The sequence below is a fragment of the Phyllostomus hastatus genome, unplaced genomic scaffold (assembly GCF_019186645.2).
Source record: "Phyllostomus hastatus isolate PE091 unplaced genomic scaffold, TTU_PhHast_1.1 phas_contig_40, whole genome shotgun sequence".
Classification (NCBI taxonomy): Eukaryota; Metazoa; Chordata; class Mammalia; order Chiroptera; family Phyllostomidae; genus Phyllostomus; species Phyllostomus hastatus.
Genome location: NW_025333872.1, coordinates 25,732,245 through 25,754,825, shown reverse-complemented (window position 1 = coordinate 25,754,825; position 22,581 = coordinate 25,732,245). Strand labels below are relative to the sequence as shown.

The 22,581-nt window shown below is 31.0% G+C and overlaps 1 protein-coding gene across 2 annotated transcripts in view; it reads right to left on the bottom strand.

Moving 5' to 3' along the window:
- ADGRB3 (adhesion G protein-coupled receptor B3) overlaps window positions 1-22,581 on the bottom strand; it is a 719,215-nt gene that overhangs the window by 435,465 nt on the left and 261,169 nt on the right. For both annotated transcript variants that reach the window (XM_045843906.1, XM_045843907.1), the window contains exons 3-5: window positions 13,872-13,982; window positions 8,029-8,190; window positions 2,040-2,204 (exon numbers count right to left, since the gene is read on the bottom strand). In XM_045843906.1, the coding sequence (XP_045699862.1) occupies window positions 2,040-2,204; window positions 8,029-8,190; window positions 13,872-13,982 (438 nt within the window). The remainder of the gene's footprint in view (window positions 1-2,039; window positions 2,205-8,028; window positions 8,191-13,871; window positions 13,983-22,581) is intronic.

The window sequence follows — 22,581 nt, the reverse complement described above, 5'->3', positions numbered from 1 at the left end:
TGAATGAAAATAAAGGGGTCATGAATGACACATAGTATTAAGTATTCCAGATGGATCTCTAATGATCACTTCTGAGAGAATAAGAGCTAGGCCACATCTACAGATAATATAAACATTAATTTATAAAAATTAAAGACCTATAGCTATCCATTTAATATGGTCTGAGAGTAATACCAACAAGGGTCTAATACTGTTAAAACACATGTAGCTTGAAAACACATGTGGTTCCTACTTGTGTGATAAAGCAACAACTAAATCAACTTAGGAAGATGAGATTCTTTATCTGACTTTTAACAGCTTAGTATCCCTACCTACTGATCCAGGCATTTTATTCCTAGAAAAATTCATGGGAAGTAGAGTATGAGAAATCTAGGTGGTAGTATTTTAACTGATCAGTGCCATTTTGTCTTTGTACTATGAATCAACTGAGGTAAAAGAATAAAAACAAATATATTAAAAGAGATTCAACAGTTAGCTATAATTTTTTATTTTCCCATGTTATCTACTTTTCTACACTCCATGAACAAATAAGAGGGAACTATATTTGACTCTATAAATGTCACAGCTCAGCACTTAAAAAAAAAGATTCTAAAATCTGAATAAGCTTGTCCAAAGTTTTGGGAAAAAGGCACAGCATAAACACATGTGTGTGCCTACCTCTCTATAAGTTCACAAACAGAGATAGAAGTAAGACAAGATATAATTGATTTCATAAATAAATTTTCTGGGAGTAACTTGCAAATAACTAATCATGATTTTTTCTTTCCAATAGTAATAATTACATGAACACTGACCTATATAAGTAAATTCATAATTCATAGAATTCATAAAATTCTAGAAGAACAATGTTACTCATTATAACTATTATATCTTTAAATGGATAGGAATTCCTAAGTATAGAAACCTACTAGTCTTTCTATGAACTATAAGGGAAGAATTAAATTTGTTAGGTGACTATTGCATATCTGCATTTTGGATCACTTTTTCATAGTTTTAAGATGTTTTATATACTTAAAATCTCCAGAAGGACTTTGAATTATTGTGTCATAATACAGGATATTAACTTGGGAAATTTAGAATGCAAATGAAACTGAGTGTGCATTGGATAATGTGCTTGGAGCACATTACTGGCAGTCCAGCTATGTTGCTTTGATGTAGAATATGTGACTAAATGGGCCTATGAGAAAATCCCCCAAGGCACAAATGAATGATTATGTTTTCCTGTCTCTGTTATCCTTGTTAGCCTTTGCCATTTGCCACTCATGTCTGTGCCTTTGCTGGTCACGGGAGATTCTATCACTTGTATGAGTGTGTGTGGACATTTTCTCCCATAAAGTGTGAACCCCTTGAAGCTGAAGATCCGTCTTTCTCATTTTGTAGGTTTTGTTTTATGTTTAAGTGTTTCAATAACCTAAATAACAGCATCATATAGACGTATGTCTGTAATAATGGGAAATTATTAAAGACAGGTAAAATTGAACTCAAACATTTTAAAGAAAAGAAAAATTTAAGATAATACAAACATACTCTAAAAACAGTCCTCATAATCATAATGATTATGTCACTTATAATCTAACCATTTTATGTATCTAGCAGTGAATCTAGAAGGATTTTGTAGAAAAAAATGTATCATTTTCATAAATTGTCATTTGCATGTTTCTATTTCTTAACTGAGTGTGAGGAGTAACATCAAAAGGACTGCCTCTAAACCAGTCTCTCCAGTTATAGTATGAAGGCAATAGTCAACCTCAAGTCCTTGCAACTCCTTATAATTTTTGCAGGATGGAAACCCAAGTATGGATAAAAATCTTAGTGGAAGGCATTAATATATGTATTTATAGAAATCCAGTAAAGGTGAGCATTGACTGGTACTCAGTGAAGACAATATTGTACACCATTGCATATGATAAGGTCAAGAATGGTACCCAGTTTTAAGCAAGAAACAATAACAAAAAACCACATTTTCCAACGTGATGGAATAAAGGTTGTGCTCTTAATATTTCTTAATATACAAAGTACACAAATACAAGTACACTCACCTGGACATAAAGCGATATTACAAGGCTTGTGATGTGTTTCAGGTCCTTCGCATGGCCTTCCCCCATACTGAGGGGGTGTGCATGACCTTGTCCTTGTTCTTTGGCCTCGACCACATGTAAATGAACATAAACTCCATGGGGACCACTCCTCCCAAACTCCATGTACTGTAACAAAGCAAAGAAGCTTCAACAACAAAAGCAGAGAGGTAAAAGATTTCCCCCCCTCATAATTAAGAAAAAAACCATCAATTAGACAATTTTAAAGATATTGTAACAATTTAGATAACATTCTTATTTGCCACAAAATATAAAAACTAATTAGAAAATTAGTAATTAGGAAAATCTCATGTACTTTTTCTGTATCTAAAGTTATTCATACAATAAAATTTAGGTGTTTTCTTTTCTTAATAAAAATTATCATTCTCTTCCATGATAATATAGTCTTGAATTATTTTTAACTAAAACAATTAAGGTAGGATTAGAAGAGCAAATTTATGATAACAGAGGTGATCCTCAGGAGTGACATAAGGGTCAGCTTAATTCTTCCAACAAAGTTTCAGAATTAATGAATTTATGGTGTCAATAAAAAATCTGAAAATTGATGGTACATATTTTAAATACTTTTATAACCTCAAATTTTAAAAACTAAATGTATTTTTGACATTTAAAATGTAGTTGTTTAAACTGTTTTTTAAATAAGAGGGAAATTCTGATAACTGTATTTATTCACTTAAGAGCCTCTTTACCCTGTTTTAAAAGAAGTGGCAAATACGAAGATCTCTTTCTAGTAGCCATGAAATGAGAACATGGCACTGGGAATCCTAAATTAATATAAATTTTTATAGACAAGTGATATAATTAAGATTATGCCTAACATAATTTATTGATGCAGCAATACTTCATTGCAAGTATACCATTGCAATAAAGTCAAACTGATCAGAAATATTAACACAATATTTATATAATGACCACTGTCCATAAATATTGACATTTTGTGAGAAAAGTTCATTAGGGTTCAAAGGTTAGACCCTTTTCCTGCACTGTAATATTACCCATCTCAACCCAATTCCTAATTTGGGGACAGTAAGTGACAGGACTCCATGGATAAAACAAGTAATAATAATTTTAAAAAGCTGGGCCAAATGTGCTCTTTCTTTCAAAAGTGCCTGTGTTATTTGTAGTTTTACCATGATCTTTGAAGTTCAAGAGCAGATGTTTGATATGACACCCACGGGTATGAGTAGGGTAAGTAGAAATTTATGATAGAAGACAATAAAAAGACATTCATTTCTCCTCAACAGTGGTAGTGATAAGGAGAGGTCCATATAAAAATGTCAGAGGAGTTACACAAGTATACAGAGCATATCCAGAATTTTTTGTATGTATATGCCAACCAAGTTGTTACTGTAAAAACACATATATGATACTTTAATATGAGGTATGTTATTCTCTTCTATTTATGCTACTGAGCTGCTCCAATTGGTTACAAAAATATTTCAAATCTAAAAAAATTAGCCAAATTTGAGTAACAATGAAAAATTATTTTAGAGTCTATAAAATTTTCTAGAAAATATATATTTAAAATATATAGAAAAAGTGTAAAGGAGATAAATTATAATGTTTACATTTTTTCCACTTAAATTTGAGGTAACTGAAGATAATTTATATTAATTAGAATAAGAATAGTAAATCTTACCTAATCCAAGGGAAAAAATATATATACCTATATTTATATATAGGTATATATGATCAATTGTAGCAAGATATTTTAAAATTAATCTATATGATATTTTATCTTAAATGTATACTTTTAATAAACTTTGCATTTATTTCTAATTACCAAGATCTCTTCATTAAAAGCAACCTTTTCTCTTCCTATTTTCCAAATAAAATGTAAGTATACTATATGGTACAGTGTAACCTCAGTTCTCAAACTTAATTCATTCTGGAAAACTGAGAAATGATTTGTTAAAAACTTGAATCTCCTTTGTGCTTGCCAGACCCGTGACTGATCATTGAGGTATGAGGTATCAGCATGAAGGGTTGTCGGATACAGAGAAAAGACCCGAAGTTTTTTTACATAACTGATACATTTTTTCTGTGAACAGTTTGGTTAAGAACCAAACTGTTTGAGAACCAAGACATTCGAGATGCAAGGTTTGACTATTCATATTGCTGGTTCTGTTCATTTTCTCTTGATCAAGTCATACTGTTCTATATGCACTGAAGAATCCCAGAAAAAAAAATCTGCTAAACTGGTAGATTTTTCTCTATTAATCTCAAAGAAATGTTGATTAATCTTGATGGCTTAGTTAAATTATAAAGCTGTAATCCTCTTAGAAGTGATGCTATTTACTATTTTTTAACATTCATTATTGTTCCAGGTGAAATTTAATGACTCTTCCATATCATTTTTAAAAAGCAGAAATACTTTTTTATTTTATAAGAACACAAAATTATTAATAATTCATTATTTTAGATATTGTTGAATCAGTAGGAAATTATAGCACTATCCTAAATTTTGTAGATGCTATTCATAAGATAGATATATGGTTAAAATTAGATATTTTATTTTAATGTCAAATATTACATAAATTCTTTAATTTTTCAGTAAAACTTGAAAATCTGTAAATGATCTAGTTGATTTAAAAAACCTACCTGATAAAACCAAGAAATATCAAATTAATCAGTTTTTATATTTTTCTATTTTACTTAGATACTAACTATATTATCACATCTCTATTTTGCTACATGGAGATGAAATAAGAAATATACAATATACAAATTATATTACTGCCAGATTTTTAAGTAAACATACAAGTTATTTTATGATTTAGATTGGGATATATAAAATAACCCCTTTAAGTAAACAGTTTTGTTTTTTTCCCATAAGAATAAATGGAATTGAAAAGTGACATTTATAAAAAAAACATTTCAAAACCATTCTTTAACCTAAATAAACTTCTAAAGGGTTAGAATTTGCATAGAGTAGATCAGTGGTTTACAACCAGTGCAATTTTGCCACCCAGGGGCCATCTGGCAATATCCAGAGAGATTTTTAGTTGTCACTGCTCAGGAGAAAAAGGAGAGCTGCTGGCATCTAAAGGGTAGAAGCTAGTGATGCTAAATATTCAAAAATGCTCAAAAATGCTCAGGCCAGCCCTCCAGAACAAATAATTTATTTATGTCAAAGTGTCAGCAGTACTGAAGTTGAGAACCCTGGAAGAGACCATAAAGCTGTAATTTAGAAACTGGGACAGTACGTATGCAATTTAATGCAGCTCCCTAGTTTTCTCCCTTTACTTCCTGTTCACCCCTATCATTTTTGTTTCTGAGTGATAAGAGTTTTCAAAGAGATTATAATGTCAAAACAACAATTTCTCAACAGGCTGGTTACCTTAGGATCCATATTAGAAGTAAGACATTATTATGCAATTTAATGAAGAAAACATTTCTTTTGAAATTTGAATATTGTGGGTAAAAGGTAACTGATTTCTAACATTATTGATAAGCCTTTAATAGTGCAAATAAATATAGGCTCTAATGCTATCATTCCACATATTTTGGGGAAAGTGACTTTCATACTCAGTTTGTCCTTGTGTCTTTTTTATTAATTATATGCCAAATACACTTGAGTATCCACAGTGTGACAGGTGGGTTATTGATTTCTGAGCTCATTTTCTTCGTGGGAATTTTGGTAATTTAAAGTATTATTTTAGAAATACATTTACACTGTTTAAAATACTATGTAAGCTTTTACAATCACTCTTTTTTATCACTGTTTCCATGATATATTGTTTTGAGAAGAAACACATATTTACCAATATGGCAAATAACTGAACAAAATATTGACACAAAACATTTCATAACAAATACAATAAGCAATGGTCTGTAGAGGGATACTTATGCTACATATTTAACTTTATTTTTTGTTGTTTATACTCTTACAAATATCAATAGTGAAGATGCTAAATTATTCTTATTGTTTGAAAAATGAAAAATAAATTACCATACCAAACTGCTTTTCATTCTCTTTCATTCAACATCTGAACTGCAACAATGATTAAAAGATACATATTTCTTTTTATCACTATTAAAACAAATTTAGAAGACAAACATATATATGTATATGTGTATATGTGTGTACATATACACATATACATATATAAAATATGACAGTGAAGGAAAACTAGTAATTAGTATACACTTCTTTAGTAGATACAATGCTGGAGCTTTAAAATTTTGAGGAAAAACTCTAGAACCACAGAACATTATTTGGTTTTCTGGACATCAGATACAGAGTGAAAGCACTCCGGTCTCACTACCAATGCTCTCTGTGCCCAGTGAAGGGACTAACCAACAGTCTCTGGTAGACGGATGGAGTTTTCCATGCCTGTCAACCACATGAATGCACAGAACTAGTGACCCAAAAGTAAGCTCTGAAAAGAGGATTGTGGAGAACTCTTCTGCACCCACTCAGACTTCCATGTGCACATTCATTTGCTTTTAGACTCTACCCTTGCATATTGGAAGAATCCTGAGAATTCAAAAGGATGCTGACAAGATAAATTTATATATTAAGTTCAGCCTAATTTTCTATTGAAACTTATCATTGTCAAGGGGAGGAAACTTGATCCTGGAACCCTTAACATAAATACTGTAAATAGGAGCCTGTTTAAGTATTAGACTGAACTGTGTACTCTGCCCACACCCAAATGAAAACCGTAAGTATTTACCCATGAGGTTGTTTCACCTATACACTTTAGACATTTTATAATTGTGATAAAAATGCATAATGCAAAATTTAGCATCTAAATTATTTTGAAGCATACAGTTTAGTAATGCTGCTATACTAACTTTGTTGTGTAACAGATCTCCTGAACTTTTTTTTCTTGCAAGTCAGAAGCTCTGGACCCATTAAACAACTTCTCTAAACTGTCTTTTAATGGCTTGCACTTGACCATTATGCTGGGAAATTGGGATTATCCCTGTGCTTCTTCCCCCATGCCACCCACTCTCTACTCTTGCTTTTAGCAACTGCAAAATCAGCCATGTCTGGAAATCGAACTCAGCAGAAAACTTTAAAGCACAATTCAGCAGACGAAATGCTGATGCAGTGCCAGTCCCTCCCTTTATGCCCACCCCTTTCTGGAGGCCTCTGGAAAAGCTGTAAATGCAAGTGCAGAGGCCCGTAAGTTTGCATCAGCCATCCATCAAACAGTGGTAAAAAAATAAATCTGAAGATTTGCTATCTCGTGTGCTTTGGACTTACTGAAACAAGGTTCACATTCTTTTTAGCACTTTGTTTTTATGTGAAAGTCAGTGGTCTGGGAGGAGAAACACCTGTATTATGCAATGCATTAGATGAGAAAATTTTGATGTAATATGGAAAATCTAACCCTAAAAGAGCAAGCTGTTATGCTATGCTCCATTTAACATACAAGAAACAAATATCTTATAATGACTTTAAGTTTACAAAGCAGTGGACAGCTCTGATGAGGGCTGTCAATTGAATGAAATAACAAGAAATCCTTTGGTCAGGGACACTATTTCTCTGATAGGGTAAAATAAATTTTAGGAGATTAGCTAACTGCTGTAATGACTTTGCCCACTGGATTAGACAAGGGGTATGGATCATATGTCCAGCATGCTGGCCAATTACATTATTCTTCAAATATTCAATTGGACATTTTCACCATCTAAAATAAGAAAATACATTGAAATGTAAATACTATTACAGGAAGATATAGAAATTTCAAGCTTTTGGTTGCAGTAGGTAAGAGAGTCACTTATATAATTTCTTGACTGCTCTGAAAGCAGAAATAATCACATATATAATAAAATTTCACAACTGAATCAAAATTACATTTATCCACTTTAATTAAAATGTCTATACCCAGTTCATATGAAAATAACAAATCAATTGTTCCAAATGCGTAGCATGACACAATTCAATAACATCCACAGTTGTAGTTGCTGCTAACACTACCTGGACAGAGGGCAGTGTTATTGCAAACCCTTGATTCTCTTAATGGGCCGCTGCAGTGTGTCCCGTAAGGTGATACACAAGTTCTGGTTCGCACCTGCGACCCTTGACCACAAGTAACTGAGCATGTGCTCCACTGGGACCACTCTTCCACACCAGATTCACCTGCGTGCAAGACAACAAATAAACATGAAATACTGTTTTGAATATTCATCTATCAAGCATTACACCAAATTGACATTATGACATGCAAGAATAATTTAAATATTAATACAGCAGTACATCAAAAGGTGCAAGAAAACATTTAGGAGAAAAAATTAAAGGGAGATACATATTATGCTATTGCAAGGTCCAAATTTGCTATAATCTTGTTAGCAGAACTAATCTTTACAAACTCCACTGTGACATGGATACTATGAAGGGGCCAGCCAGAAGTTTTCAACAAGAATTACTGTTGAAGTTGATTCACTGCAGGCTTTGAACTTTGATGGGAAAGGAAAGAAAATGTATTGAGAACTTACGCAGGCTTTGGTGAACAGAGATATACTGATGCATTCTTCTCTAGCCCTTTATTGCATAACCTCCTTTCTGATGCTGGATGAGGTGAAACCCTGGAATTTGGGCTTATCTAGTTTTTATTGTGTTAAACACAGACACTTGTTTATAATATATTCCTGGTGAAATTCTTACTTTTTCATCTTGTGTCCACCTTATTTTGTGAAAATTTATTGAAAACCTTATGCCATCATTTTCCCCCGATCTACAGTCATGATTTTTACTTGAAATAAAAGAAAATGCCTCCATGATTTCTATTTACTTAATATGGAACTACATTTTATTCAAAAATAGGGACCTAAAAAGCCAACGAATGTTTGAATTCGTTAATTTTCTTGGTGTAAGCATCACATTGAAGGTATGTCTAATTTCTATTATTATAAAAAATCACACTCCAAGAAGACAATAATTTCTAAGACCATCACAATGTGCTCCTATTTCTATTCTGGCATGTTCAAGATAGATTTTTAACAGTTATTTGGAATCTTGTAGTTGCTTTACCCAAATGCAAAATCAAATCAATTACCTGCTTGCAGGAACTTTTTAAATTAACCATTTTGTTGTTGAAAAAGTTCACAGAAGTATTTCTGAAAACATTATAGCACTAATTATATATATCAATTTATATTTTAAAGACCTGTTTAGAATTTGCCTTTGGAATAGAATTCAAAGAACGGAATATGGTATTCCATTTGTCCATCTTTTTTGAAAATTTGGTAAATGACTTATAAATTGCTTGCAATGCTACTACTTAAAGCAGCTGGTCCACAGATGGGTACTACAGGACATAAGGAGCTTGGGCCAGAATGTAACTCAATTCAGTGATTTCTTCACTGACAATTTCTTTACTTTTCTTTTTTTAAAATGTCAGCTGAAATAAAACATGTACTTGGTAAAGTGGTTGACTCTACCTTCTGGTGTGAGCTTCTTTTCCCTTGGAGAACCCTTACAACATATTCACAAACAGGCAAGGGTCTGCAGGCTACACTTTGGCTAATGCCTTTAAGAAGCATTTGCTTTTATAGTGGTCTGCATCATTTACCCAGAGGCATAGGTTATAATGCATTTATAACTGAAGTTACACCATTAAAAAGGGCAGAAGGGGTAACTGAGATGACAGATTACATTCAATATGGCTTCTTTTCAGGGCTTGTCTTGGAAGTACTATATAGATTACCCTCAATTATTTCAGTATTTTTTGTGTCCACCAATTTATATATAACTAATTAAAAAAAATGCTACTGGAAGACCATGGGAATAATATATAAAGCCTTGCCTCATAATTTGTTATTTTACATTAAATCTCTATCAAGATTAAAAATCATTATTCTATAAACCCAATAATACAATAATGTCTACAAATATCCACATATATATGTATATATGCTCGTATTTATTTAGCAATGAAAATTTAAGCTTAAAGTTAGGGAAATATAAAGCAAAATATTTTTCATTTGATATTTCAACCTGTATTTGTGACAAGGTTAAATGAAGTAGAAATATTATGGTTGTATGTTATTTAAAAGCCAGATAACCTTGAATGATGTGAATTCTAGAATAAGTAAATAATAAAGATTATAAATAAAACTGGCTATATTTTTTCCACAAAAGACTTCCTTCTCTTACTCTTGCATTGTTATGATGTCAGAGAAAATATTTTAATTAAACTGAGCAATGAATCAGGATTAAGATCTGCTTTTAAATGTACTTCTTTACAAATATGTAAAAATTCAGATTGCTTCTTAAAGTGTAATACTATAATGATGTCAAACAGGCTAAGCAGTGAGGCCTGGATCCTGAGCAATTGATAATTAATGCTTAGAACAGGCCTTCTTCATGCTCTCCAAACTGATGGTCCATTTTGTTGATGAAAAACAAAATAAAATAAATAAAATATATAGGCTTTCACATTATGAGTCAAATTTTGCCACTACCTACCCAAATGACTTCCCTATACCTCAAATGCTATAATTTCCAGTTACCTTTCCACACACTAAATGGTTATGATTTTCATATGACACCAAAAGGTGTAAAGACTCTTCTGGTCAAGCACTTTGGGGCACTGTGAGAAATAGCTAATAGATTTTATAAGGAAGATATATATTTTTAAAACTCACTGACATTAAAATAGTAAAGTATAATACAAATTATTCAATTTTTCATGTATGTGTTTTTGGAGACAGCACAAACTAATCTGGTTCCTTAACTGGTAGCCACTGAGGCACAGGTCGGGGGGCTCCTATATCTAAGGTGCCACTGAGGCTCTCCATCTCGACATGAAACATGAGAGGAAGCTGGTCGAGTGCTGCCGTTCAAGTCAGAAGACCTGTGTCTGGTGGAAAGCTACTGGATATTAGCTCTATCACTGAGAAAGTCGCCCTGTCTCTCTGCCCCTCTTTATAAAATAAATAATATCTGTATCTCAAAATGTATTTGTGAGGATTGAGATGATGTGTGATAGGACATTTTAAATTATAACAAACTATTAATATAAAATTGTGCTAATATGTTAACATCATGAAATTAGAAACACTTATTTTTCTGTTTTAGATAGTATGCTATATATTACTAATGTAGGCTTTTTCCCTACTGGAATAAAAGACCCCTTTTTATATTTTTATTAAATATCAATATCTTATAATTTCATCTCATTTTCCTTGACCATAAATACAAATTGTGTGCTAGGCTATTGGCATAGTGTCTATTTTTGTTCAAATTAGTGATATCAATTATTGTAGTTATTTTGGTACAGTAATGTTACTTTACCAAATGTTACTCTTTTAAAAACAATTTCCACTGACTTGATTACTTTATGGAAAATTTGTTTTTTAAATGCAGGTTTACTGACCATATTGATTGAAGAGGCCAGGTTACTCATTTTGAGAAATAGTTCTTAAAGTTTGATAGCTTTTGTTTTGTTTTTCCTCATAACTAATATAAAATTATATTATCTTTTATTATTAGATTTTACCTCTATTGCATTATTGTTCTCATTAATGTTAGCAATGTTATCACTGTTTATATATAATACCCATTGCTTGTTTTGAAAGACAAACAGAAAAGTTTTATAAATAAAACTTAATTTTTGGAAAACTTTGTGTGACACTTAACTCTATTTATTCAGACTAACCACCTTAACATCTAAAGGAAGTATCATCTCAGAAAACACTTAAGAGAAAGAAAAACCCTCTTTTTGTTTTTATATTTTTCTAATGTCAGAAGTTTTTACATATCTAAAATACTACTTAAATGCCATATTCAGTCAACTATCATATCCTACTAATTTAAATTTAAAATAAATATTATACACATATTTATATTTGCCTAAATTATCTTTGGATTAAAGTGAAATAAGGAATATTTATTATTCATCAATTTGAGCACCCAAAAATATTTTCAAACCATAATTTTGAAGTTTATTGTTTTTTCTGAATTACTGTTAATATTATGGGGATATGGTTTTAAAGCTCTTCACAGATCTATTTAATAAATGTTTCAACTATTTTACCAAATGATGTGTTACTTTATATTAGATACAAAACAATTCCTGGAAATAAATTAGCAGTTTCTCAGTATGGAAACATAATGATCCATGTGATTTGAATTTGCAAATAGAATTTTGGCTGAAAACTGAATTTTCTTAGTATATGTCACAGGCAAATCCCCAAACTGAATTTATGTAAAACTCCTGGTCAAATTACATAGTTAAACATAAACTAATTTTACTTCATTATTAGAAATTTAAAACTACAGTTTACCATTTCACTTCTAAGTGACCTCAGGTTTAAGTCATTTCAGTCAACCAGCGCCTGCCATATCTTTTCCAGAAAGCAAAGACACCCTTGATCTTGTGGAAATGACCTCATGAAATGGCACCGGAGGAAGGCTGAGTAGTCAGCCCCTACCTTAAATGCCTCTATTTAAAGTCAAACATCCCCTAATCTCTCTGTTCAGTGGTTCAGATATTTTGCTCCCTGTGGAGAAAAATACATTTAGAAATTTGAAAATTTGTCTGAACCTGGTAATGTACGTTTGGACTTGTTCAAGCAAATAGTAAAAATATAAATCACCTTTGTTTAAAAATAAGAAGGTGCATCAAAAGCAATTCAGACAAGCAAGTTTTCTTCATTTCTGGATATAGCTGCAACATATACACACAAAAGCTAAAAATATGTCTTTATTGTAAAATTTATTGTAAACATCCTTCATGTTCTGAGAAGTCTTTGGCCTAGTTGCAACTAATGCAATAAAATCTACTACTTACCCATTTCCAAAAGCACATTTTAATAAGTTTTAAGCTGTAGATTCAAATCTATTGTTCTGAACAAATGTTACCCTAAGAAAATATGAACTAAATGAAATATGCATTTTTAAGGTAATTTCAACAAAATCATTCTGAATGTCATGTTAAAAGGCTGATCATGTACTAGAAACTTCTATATTAATGGAAGTTTGATCTTCTATCATTAGATCAAAATGCCTAAAACTTTGTAAACACATAGATAACACTGTTAGTTTGGAATTTCCCAAAACAAAATGGACAGCTGAGACTGTTCATAACACAATTTAAACATTTTATCCAACAATGTACCACATGCAATGTATCCAGATGAAACTATAGGCCGTTTATTATGATGATCCAAAATATGAATGCACTTGTTTTTATATTTGGATGGAAGTATTTACAAGTAATCTAATTAATTTAGGATTAAAAATGTATAAGGTGAAAAATGATTTTTGTTGGTATTTCATTATTTGGAGTATATTACAATTTAAAAATAAAGACTGCAAACTTTTTTTTATTTAGCTTATATAACAAAAACAGTTTTCAAATAAAAAATACTAAATTTTAAAATAATTGTCTCTAACATTTCTAAACATTTTAACAATTAATATTTATGTGATTATGATATTTGAAAGAATATTGAACATATTATTAAATTGAATTTTATCATCTAAAGTCCTATTTAAAATTTTGTTTCTGAAGAGTTGTATAATAATCAAGTATTAATGAAATAATTGTTGAATATATTTAAAGTAGTTAATTAACATAAGTAATAATATGTAAAGCTTAAATGTCCCATGCTGAAAGCAAAATAAATCTTACACATTTTTTTTGCATTTTTTAATTCACAGCTACTTCATTTATGGACTTTAACTGGTGACAAAAAAATGGTTCAAAAAAAAATCAGCTCCAAAAACTGACAAATGTGCAGCAAAAGATTATGAAAACATGCAGTGGTTTCATTAAATTAACAACAATAAATAGAAAAATGTAACTAACGTATTACCAGTTTGTGCCATAAATTTAGCAGCATCAGCTTGTTCCTGAGGGACCCTTTTTTCATGAACAGATCGAGGTCGCTGACTTTTAATTGTATGATCTCCCATCATTCCAAATTCTAAAGACAGAATAAAGGTTTATGAAAGCTTGTGTGTAGACATTTCTCACAAATTACATTACTGTCTCATGCAATATGTTCCTACACATACCTAGAAGTTACTGATTAAATTCACAATTCTAAATTTTCTAGACTAAACTGCTTGGAATATTTCTAAACTCAAGTCAAAAATTTATAAACAAGAACAAGTTTTCAAGAAACAATAACAGTCAATGAAATGACACATCAGGTTTTAACTCAGCTTAATCAATAGAAAGTGTACTCTTTTCTAATAATGTTTTGAAGCAAATACATCAGAAAAAAATACAACCACAGTGTTAACTGTTGTTTTTCAGAGATGCGTAATAGTTGCTGCTTTGCTGAAGAGTAATTCCCCCCACACATTTTTAAGCATTTTTTTTGAAGGATAAGTAATCCTGTAACCTAGCCTTCCTGAGATAAACATTCACTTGATGGATTACTTTTCCAAAGATGAGGTTGCCCTTGGAGTCCTCAAAAGCTCATAGAAAATGGTGGCTAAAGTAATTTTCATCCTCTCCTGCCCTGCCTTCAAATAATTCCTCATCTGTGTTCTAACCACAGGTAAGAGAGTGTGTTCTCATTTAGTACAGATGCTGTGTTATAGAAGTGGGCACCTGAAACCTATAATTTTGTTAACCAGTGTCACTGCAATGAATTCAATAAAAAGACATTTAAAAGCTATGTTTAAAGAAGAGAATGACTCCAGGTTTCTATTATTTAATCTTTTAGTGGTATAACCTCCAAGGAAAGGTGAAAAATCTGGGCCTAACTCAGAGGGAAATGGGGTAGAGAAAAAAATAAGTTGAAAAAAAGGAATGGATACCATGTAATATTATATTTTAAAAAAATTCATATGCTTACAAATCTGTAAGAATTCCATGCTTATTGCACTGTTACTGTAAAGTAATGTTTATAAAATCAAAGTCTAATGTATGGAAGAGTGGTTGGTACTGGCTCATAGGAGTGTAGGCAGGGGAAGGGAGTTTCTGAGCAGCAGGAAATCGTGGTACTTTCAGTTACCTCAAGAAAACCCTTCAGCCCTTAAGACCAGCCCTTTTATACATGACAGAAATGATTGGGTCCTAATCCTAAAGGATTAGGTCCTAAGAATAGTGCAGATATATTGCCAGAACTGATAATGTCAAAATTTGGTAATGGATAATTTCACCAGCTCATTATTTTGCCTTTCACCATCAATCTTTAAATATTCTTTGGCTAAATTATTGCACAAAACTTACTTGGTGCAATTAAGCAATGGATTTTGTAAGCACTAATTCTACCAACTCTTGTGTGGTATGTAAGGAAAAGAGATTAGTGCATATTTTGCCCATCCTGGCAAATCCCCACATAAATATTAAAGTATGGCCCCCAGCAGGGTGATTTGTCAGATATTCTTTCCAGATATTCTACCCAAGAGAATATGAGAAATTTGAGAAATCTAAATGTTTGTTTTTGTCAGTTTAGATAAAATCCAAAGCAGAAAATAGAAATTTTCATAAAATGTCAGTTACTTTAATCTTATAATCCATCACTATTTCCCATTACTGCCAACATTCTTTCATTTCATTCACTGATGTGTATGTACAGCATGTGCTACCTCAACCATGTTTCATTTTGCTAACAAGAAGTATCTGATGACATCATTAAATGATTTTGGAAATTGACTGCTTAAAATGTTTATATCTAGACTCTTATGCACTATTCAATATACTAAAATATAGACAATTGAATTTTTAGTAGATGTGAAATAGCAAGAAGTTCAGTACTAATCTTTATTAATACTATGCTTTACCCTATGCCCTCTAGAATTTGTCATTTACATGGTGTATGTGTTTGGTGTGTGTGTGTCTGTCAACCAGGGCATTTAAGTCGGAGTGCATGTTTACAAAAACGAGTTTGGGTCTCTAATGTTCACAGTAAAGTAGATTTGGCAGTGGGGGCAAGTACCAAAATAAATTACTCCATGCCCCAAACTTAACTACTTAGTAGCTCTATTTACCCATTCTAGTAGCAGACAATTCTCCAAACCAGTGGCATGGTAACAGCCTGCAATTTGTTTTCTAAGGAAAAATAAATTATTTGTGCAGGTACTATCATCCTAAAATTTAGTGGACAATGGAAGACAATGTTTAGATGATTTTAAGAGTGTCATATTCAATTTTTAGTTATTTCTGAAGTTAAACACAAGTAAAATACTTATTTTTTAAAAAATAGGCATTAGTATTTAAGTGAACTATTTTATGTCATTAGCTGGAATGTGATTTATATCTCTCAAACATCTGTATTAATACAATTTAATTTCAATATTCTTCACTGTAGTAACTTCTGCTTTTAATCAATAATCAGTATTGCATGAGGATGAATGCTGATAGCTTATTACTGGGTCACAGAACTGAAGAAATTCTTTAATTATCTATGGACTTGATTACACATTTTTACACATAAAAAGTTTAAAATAAAATATTTGATTATTGCTGTCAATATAGTTTATCTGAAAAATTGCTTTTAAAAAGTGAGAATATGAAACCTTGATATAATTAAACTCCCCATAAGATTAAAAAGATGCTAACAATTTCTGTTTATCAGATGGAAAAATAACACTATGGTGGTATTTTCTGAATGTTCCAGGCCTATAGTTTCAAACATAAAACAATCTTAAGTTGTAGGTAAAATATGTAAACTATTATCTAGTCAAGTCAGTTCCTTTTCCAATGTTTATTTGACAAGTGTTTGGGGAAAAAAACACTGTTTTAGGGTTGTTTTCAATGCTAAGATTTAACAACAAATATTGCATATCTCCTAATGGGATATTTTAAAAATATTTGTATTTTCTTTCAAATGATATTATCTTCTTCACTACTAACAAAAAGGAAGGCTAATTTGATCATCCAAACTTAGAAAAAAACAGGGTATTATTCTTGCTATTATTCTCTCATGTTGTGGATGTGGTTGAGGTAAACCTTTATCATAAGTTCTTCATGGATTGTTGATTCATAGTCAAATGATTCTGAGTTGGCAAAGATAACAGACTACATTAGTTACACAAGAAAAATAGCATAGCCAAATAAAAAGATGATTTGCTTTGGTGAAAGCAAAGAAAAGCAGGTTATGAAACCAAATGAAGTAATGTACAGCATAATATTGTGTATGTACATATGGTACATGACTTATGAAAGTACAGGGTTATTTCCTATGACTTGATGTCGATGGTATCAATTACATGGTGGGTACAGAACTGCATTTACTAAAACTCTAATGATTAAAGATCACTGCCACGTTGAGGCACATTTTCTGATACACTCATTCTGTTCTTGATAAAAAGCAGTAGTTTCTGGAAGTAGGATACGAATAAAGTTACATGAAAGAAATGTTTTGAAAATCTATTGGTTTGAGTACTTTTATGTCTTTTCTTCGCCCATCCAGGAATATAAAGTAGATCATTACGGAACAAATAGACCTGAAAACTGACACTTGATAATTAATTGTCAGTTATGAAGTTTTGTCTGGAAATCAAGGGTTATAATAATGTGGAACTGAAGCCATCAAAAAGTTAAAACACATATCTGTTTGTTTCACCATGTATTTATTTTTAATGTATAGACAAGCAGAACATCAGATTAGTTGATACTGGTTATTACTGAAAAAATGAATAAAAATGCAAAAATGAATAAAACTGCAATCTATCCTGCAATGTAAACACTAATTGCACATTGTTAGCTAACTTTCCTTTGCATTTCCTCAGAAACCATCTTAGGCTAGGCTATTATTATTTTCAACAAACTTTAAAAGTTATGTCCTACTTGCACTCTACAGCCCAACTGCACTACATTAGGTCATGGAATTGGTCAAGCCACTGCACTCTCTCCCTCATTTTTCTTCACTTGAGATACCAGCTCTTCCAACAGGTCTTCAATAAAGCTCCTCTCCAAGTCCAACTTCAACGATAACTCCTCCATGAAGTGTTTCCCAATCAGCCAATCATAATCAACCTCTGTCTTCCTTTATTTATGTTTTGCTTTATATCAATAATGGACTTCCATTTTAACTATTAGATTAATTTTAAAATAGATGACATTAGTTGAATTTTGAAGTCAATAGTTAAAAATACTTTGTTCTTTTGATTATAAATCAACTAATTTTATTTTCCCAAAGAACCAAACAGAAGTCGAATAAGCAGATAGAAGACAGCTTCCAAAGAGTTCAAGAAATACTTAAAATTAAAAAGTAAAAGTAATATTATTAAGTATTTAAAATGAAATAAAGTCATATTGAGATTTATTAGCAATCTGAGAAAACCATCATTAGAATTTAAGAGGTTAACTGACATTCTTTCCTTCAAATTACTTTTTGGTTGCTCTGCCATAGTTAGATACCTGGTTATAGGGACAAAGATGCTGCTATTTCTTACAATAAGAAGACCAAAACTTTCTTTTCAAAATACTCCCACAAAATGGTCTTATTAAATAGTTGCCCAGGATTGAGTAGATGGGTAATTTTATGCCATTCCAAAAGTGAATAAAACAGAGAATAGTCAAAGGTCATACTGCTACTATGTTTATAGAAAAAATAAATATGTTCAGGAGTTTTCAATTGTTAAATTTTAAATATAAAATATGTATAGAAATGCTTCTCAAATAATATTTAGTATGTATACTCTTAAAGATGCTATATTTGAATTTGTATTTGTTCTGAATAGAAACTTTAAAATAAATACATATACTAGATTTTTATTATATTCTCACACATGTTCTTGAAAATTATAAAACATCTTATCTAGAATGATTCCAGGAAATCTGGGGTGTTAACCCTTAAATCATCATTGTTATGCTTATATTGTCTTCCTCCTGGGAAATGTTAGTAAATTGAATGCACTGCTCTATGTAAAAAATCATCCATGTGTGTGATCATGTAAGAATTATTTGTTAATATTTCTTACACATTATCCATTTTCATTTTATTAACTCATCTCTTTTGAGATAACTATTTAATTATTATAAACTATCAGTAGTGGCTTGTTTGAAAAAATATTTTATTTGTTGGTGATGAAGAAAATAAACATAGAAATACATAAAAGAGAAATTCAATTCTACTTCTAGTAGTAACTAGTAATTGAATGTCTTTTCTAGTTGACCTGTGCCAGATTTTAGCATAATAGCATGTAAGTGGAAAAATAAGATGCTTTACTTGAGCTCTAACAAGTTTTGCAGAAGATGAAAGCTCTTACACTATAAGATTTGAATAAAATTATTGCTAAAATGGCCCCCCAAAAGATCTTGGAGAATCTTAAATATAATCATGTAAGCTGAACTGTCCCTGGATGAAGTATTTCTTATTTTCTTAACAAGAACAGAGCTTGGTTGGTTATAGGTTGAGTATTTCTTTAGACCACTGAGTCCAAATTATTGGCAACTAGAATAATAGTGCCCCCCAAAATTTATAGGAAAAGGGTTTTATAAGAAAGTCTATGCTTTAAAAAATGTGACACTTTTTAGCTTGATATTTTTGGTAGAGGTTACCTTTGTATATCCATTATATAATGTACATTATATTATATAATATATTTATTCAGACTGTTCAAAAATGATTTCTCTATGGTTTTTAAATTGGGGCTTGTATCCATATGGTATTTTTCAACTTGCTAAAGCTCATTTCACTTATTATAACACTGAAGAATAATTTAACTTAAAGCAATATTACTCTATGCATATTTACTAGTACAAGAAATAACTTAGTAAGATATTATATACATAGTACTTTCTACATCCCAAATAAACATTTAAAAATTAGATAAGTGGTTGCTTAACCAAGTATTTCAATATATAAACAGTGGATAATCCATAAAATGCTTGCTTTTTAAAAATAAGATGCTGGTATATGGGTATTTCGGATACATCTTTATTGTACTTAAATTATACTCAATAGAGTAGCATGGCCTCAAGGTTATTCTTTGTACCTGGAGGTAATGGAGGATTTAGTCTGTCTTTTACCTGTTGAGTTCATACAGAAAACAATTTTTAGAGAATCTAGAAATATCAAAGTAAATGGTTCTAGTCATGTTTTACCATTTCCTACTGTTATATTTCTATAGTTAATTATAGAATTTTTAGCTCAAAGCAGTATCACTGTATACACACTGACTAGGGGAAATAACAAAGCTTCCATAATGAAAGTAACTCTACTAAAACATGCATACAGTGTTTATAATAATTTATAAAAATAATAATAATACCATCTTAACCACTCCCTTAAAATTTTAGCTTATTTCTCAGAGACAAGTGACTATATGGATAACATTTTCATTAATATTCTAAAATATAAATTATCCTAATGATAAAATAACATATATTCAAACTCGTTTCCATCAGTTATCACTACTAGTCTGGAAGCCCAAGTGACATTCTATGGAGAAAACTAAAAATGAAAAGCCTTTCAGAGCAGTGCTTCATGTACCAAAAGATATTTAAGACCATTTTAACCATGTAGGCCAAAGCCAAATGTGGAAGGTGGACAAATAAATGGGCAACCACAGATGTAATTCATATTTTAGAGCAACATGCCTTAAGATCACTTGACTTGTTTCCTCTGTTTGTAAGGGGGTTTCAGGAGTGTGATCTAAGCTTCTTTTTAAGTTCTGAAATTGTTTTCTCATGTCAGAAGTTGGCCTATGGACATATGGGCCACGTCTCAGCAGACCAAGAGACCGCAAGGACCTGGCCAAGCTTGATCAATGGATCTGTATCCAGACACATGTGCTAGAGGATAAGGCAAAGAGTTGTATCAGTTGCTTCTGAACATTTTCTTAATCAGTTTTGAGCATTATTTTGATTCATATCTAGCACTAAATCATGGTTCACTTTGCTTATGAGGTCTCAGATTGCCTGATATTTGTTTAAACCTATGCATCTACACTGGAGAGGAATTTTTTAGAAGACTATGTTTTCAAAGGCATCTGGAAATGAATAAGTTATATTCATTCAACAAACACTATTAAATAATCCATTTATTACTTCTAGATGAGATTCTAGGCAATGGGGATAAAGCAGTGAACAAAGCAGACAAAAGATTGTTTTTTTAAGAGAAAATTTTACAATTATTCCAAGTCTGATTTATCAAGTGTTTATAATCGTATAAAATATTAAATTTACTAGGTAGCTCTTTATAGAAGTTAAATATAAGCAGTCATATACATATTAGATTAATAATTTTTAATTTTATTCTTTTATTCATAGGCTGGTTCAGACAAAACTAACTGAAGTTCATATTTCATCCATATCATTTTATAGAATTGGTTAAGAGAACCATTCAAATTAAAACTGTTGGCATAAAACATAATATTACCACAGCCCCAAAAATATTGTGGTCTCATTGGTTTCTCTTATATTGTCTTCAGAGTTTTCTTTCTTTTAAATTTTAATTGATTTTTTAATACACTGGTCTATTCCCAATATACCTTAGAAGAGAATATTTATTTCTCATTTCATTCTCTTATATCTTTTAATGTTTTTATTTTTGAAAACTCCTCAAGAAGTTGCTAGACATTTATGTTGCCTTCAAAGGTTTATTACCAAAGAAATGATTCCTAGAAATGGTTTTGCTTTGAGAAAGCACAATTTAAATTTTGATTGATATTATTAATACTGTCTCTGAAATATTTCTTCTAAAATACTTCACAACAGGTAGTGTAAGGAAAGAAAATGTTAGATTTTGTGGTCTATTTGATTTTTATCAACATATAATATCTCTCTTTTTCCTGGTTAGTGCTTTTTCATATTTTAGTATTCAATATCTCCACATATGATTTTTGTGTGATATTAATACTACTATTCCTGCTTATTATCATATTTGTTGGCTATAGCTCTTCTTATATTTTATTTTCAGTCCCTCAGTGTCATTTTATTTTAAGCACACGTCACATATATAACATATATAGTTGGATTTTAAAAATACCATCTGATCCTTTTTTCTTTCAATAAGAAATTAAGTCCATCAATATTTATTGTACTTATTGAACTCTTAAACTTACTTATTCCATCTTATATTAGGGTCTCTCTTTTATATGTTTTCTTGTTGTTTCTTCATTTTTCCCCTTTCCTAACTTTTCTTTGGACTGATAGGAATTTTCACTGTTACATTTTTGTTCTCTAGATATCCTACTTCAACTATTCAAGTGTTCTGCACTAATTTCATTGCATTCACTTTAATGTATTTTTTAATCTGCCATTATTTGTTGAGCCAGCATTGGCATTCTCCCAAACCCAGGTAAGGGTTTGGCTGTGCTACCACTTGTCCTCCGCCTGACACCTGTAAGTCAGTTACTTCCCAACTGCACCTCGCTACCTGGCACTCCAATAATTTAGACTTAACGGTTCATTATATTAATTTCTTTTTTGATGTTTTTACTTGGAATTATTTTAATTTGTTCAAGTACATGATTTAACAGGAAAGAAGTCTAAAATTGATTTATCTTGGCCTCCCACTTGAAGGTTAGCTTAGCTAGACCTAGAAATTAAATATCAAGAATTTTTTTTTCACTGAACTTTGAAGATAACTTTAGTACTGAATTTTGAAATCCAGTGTT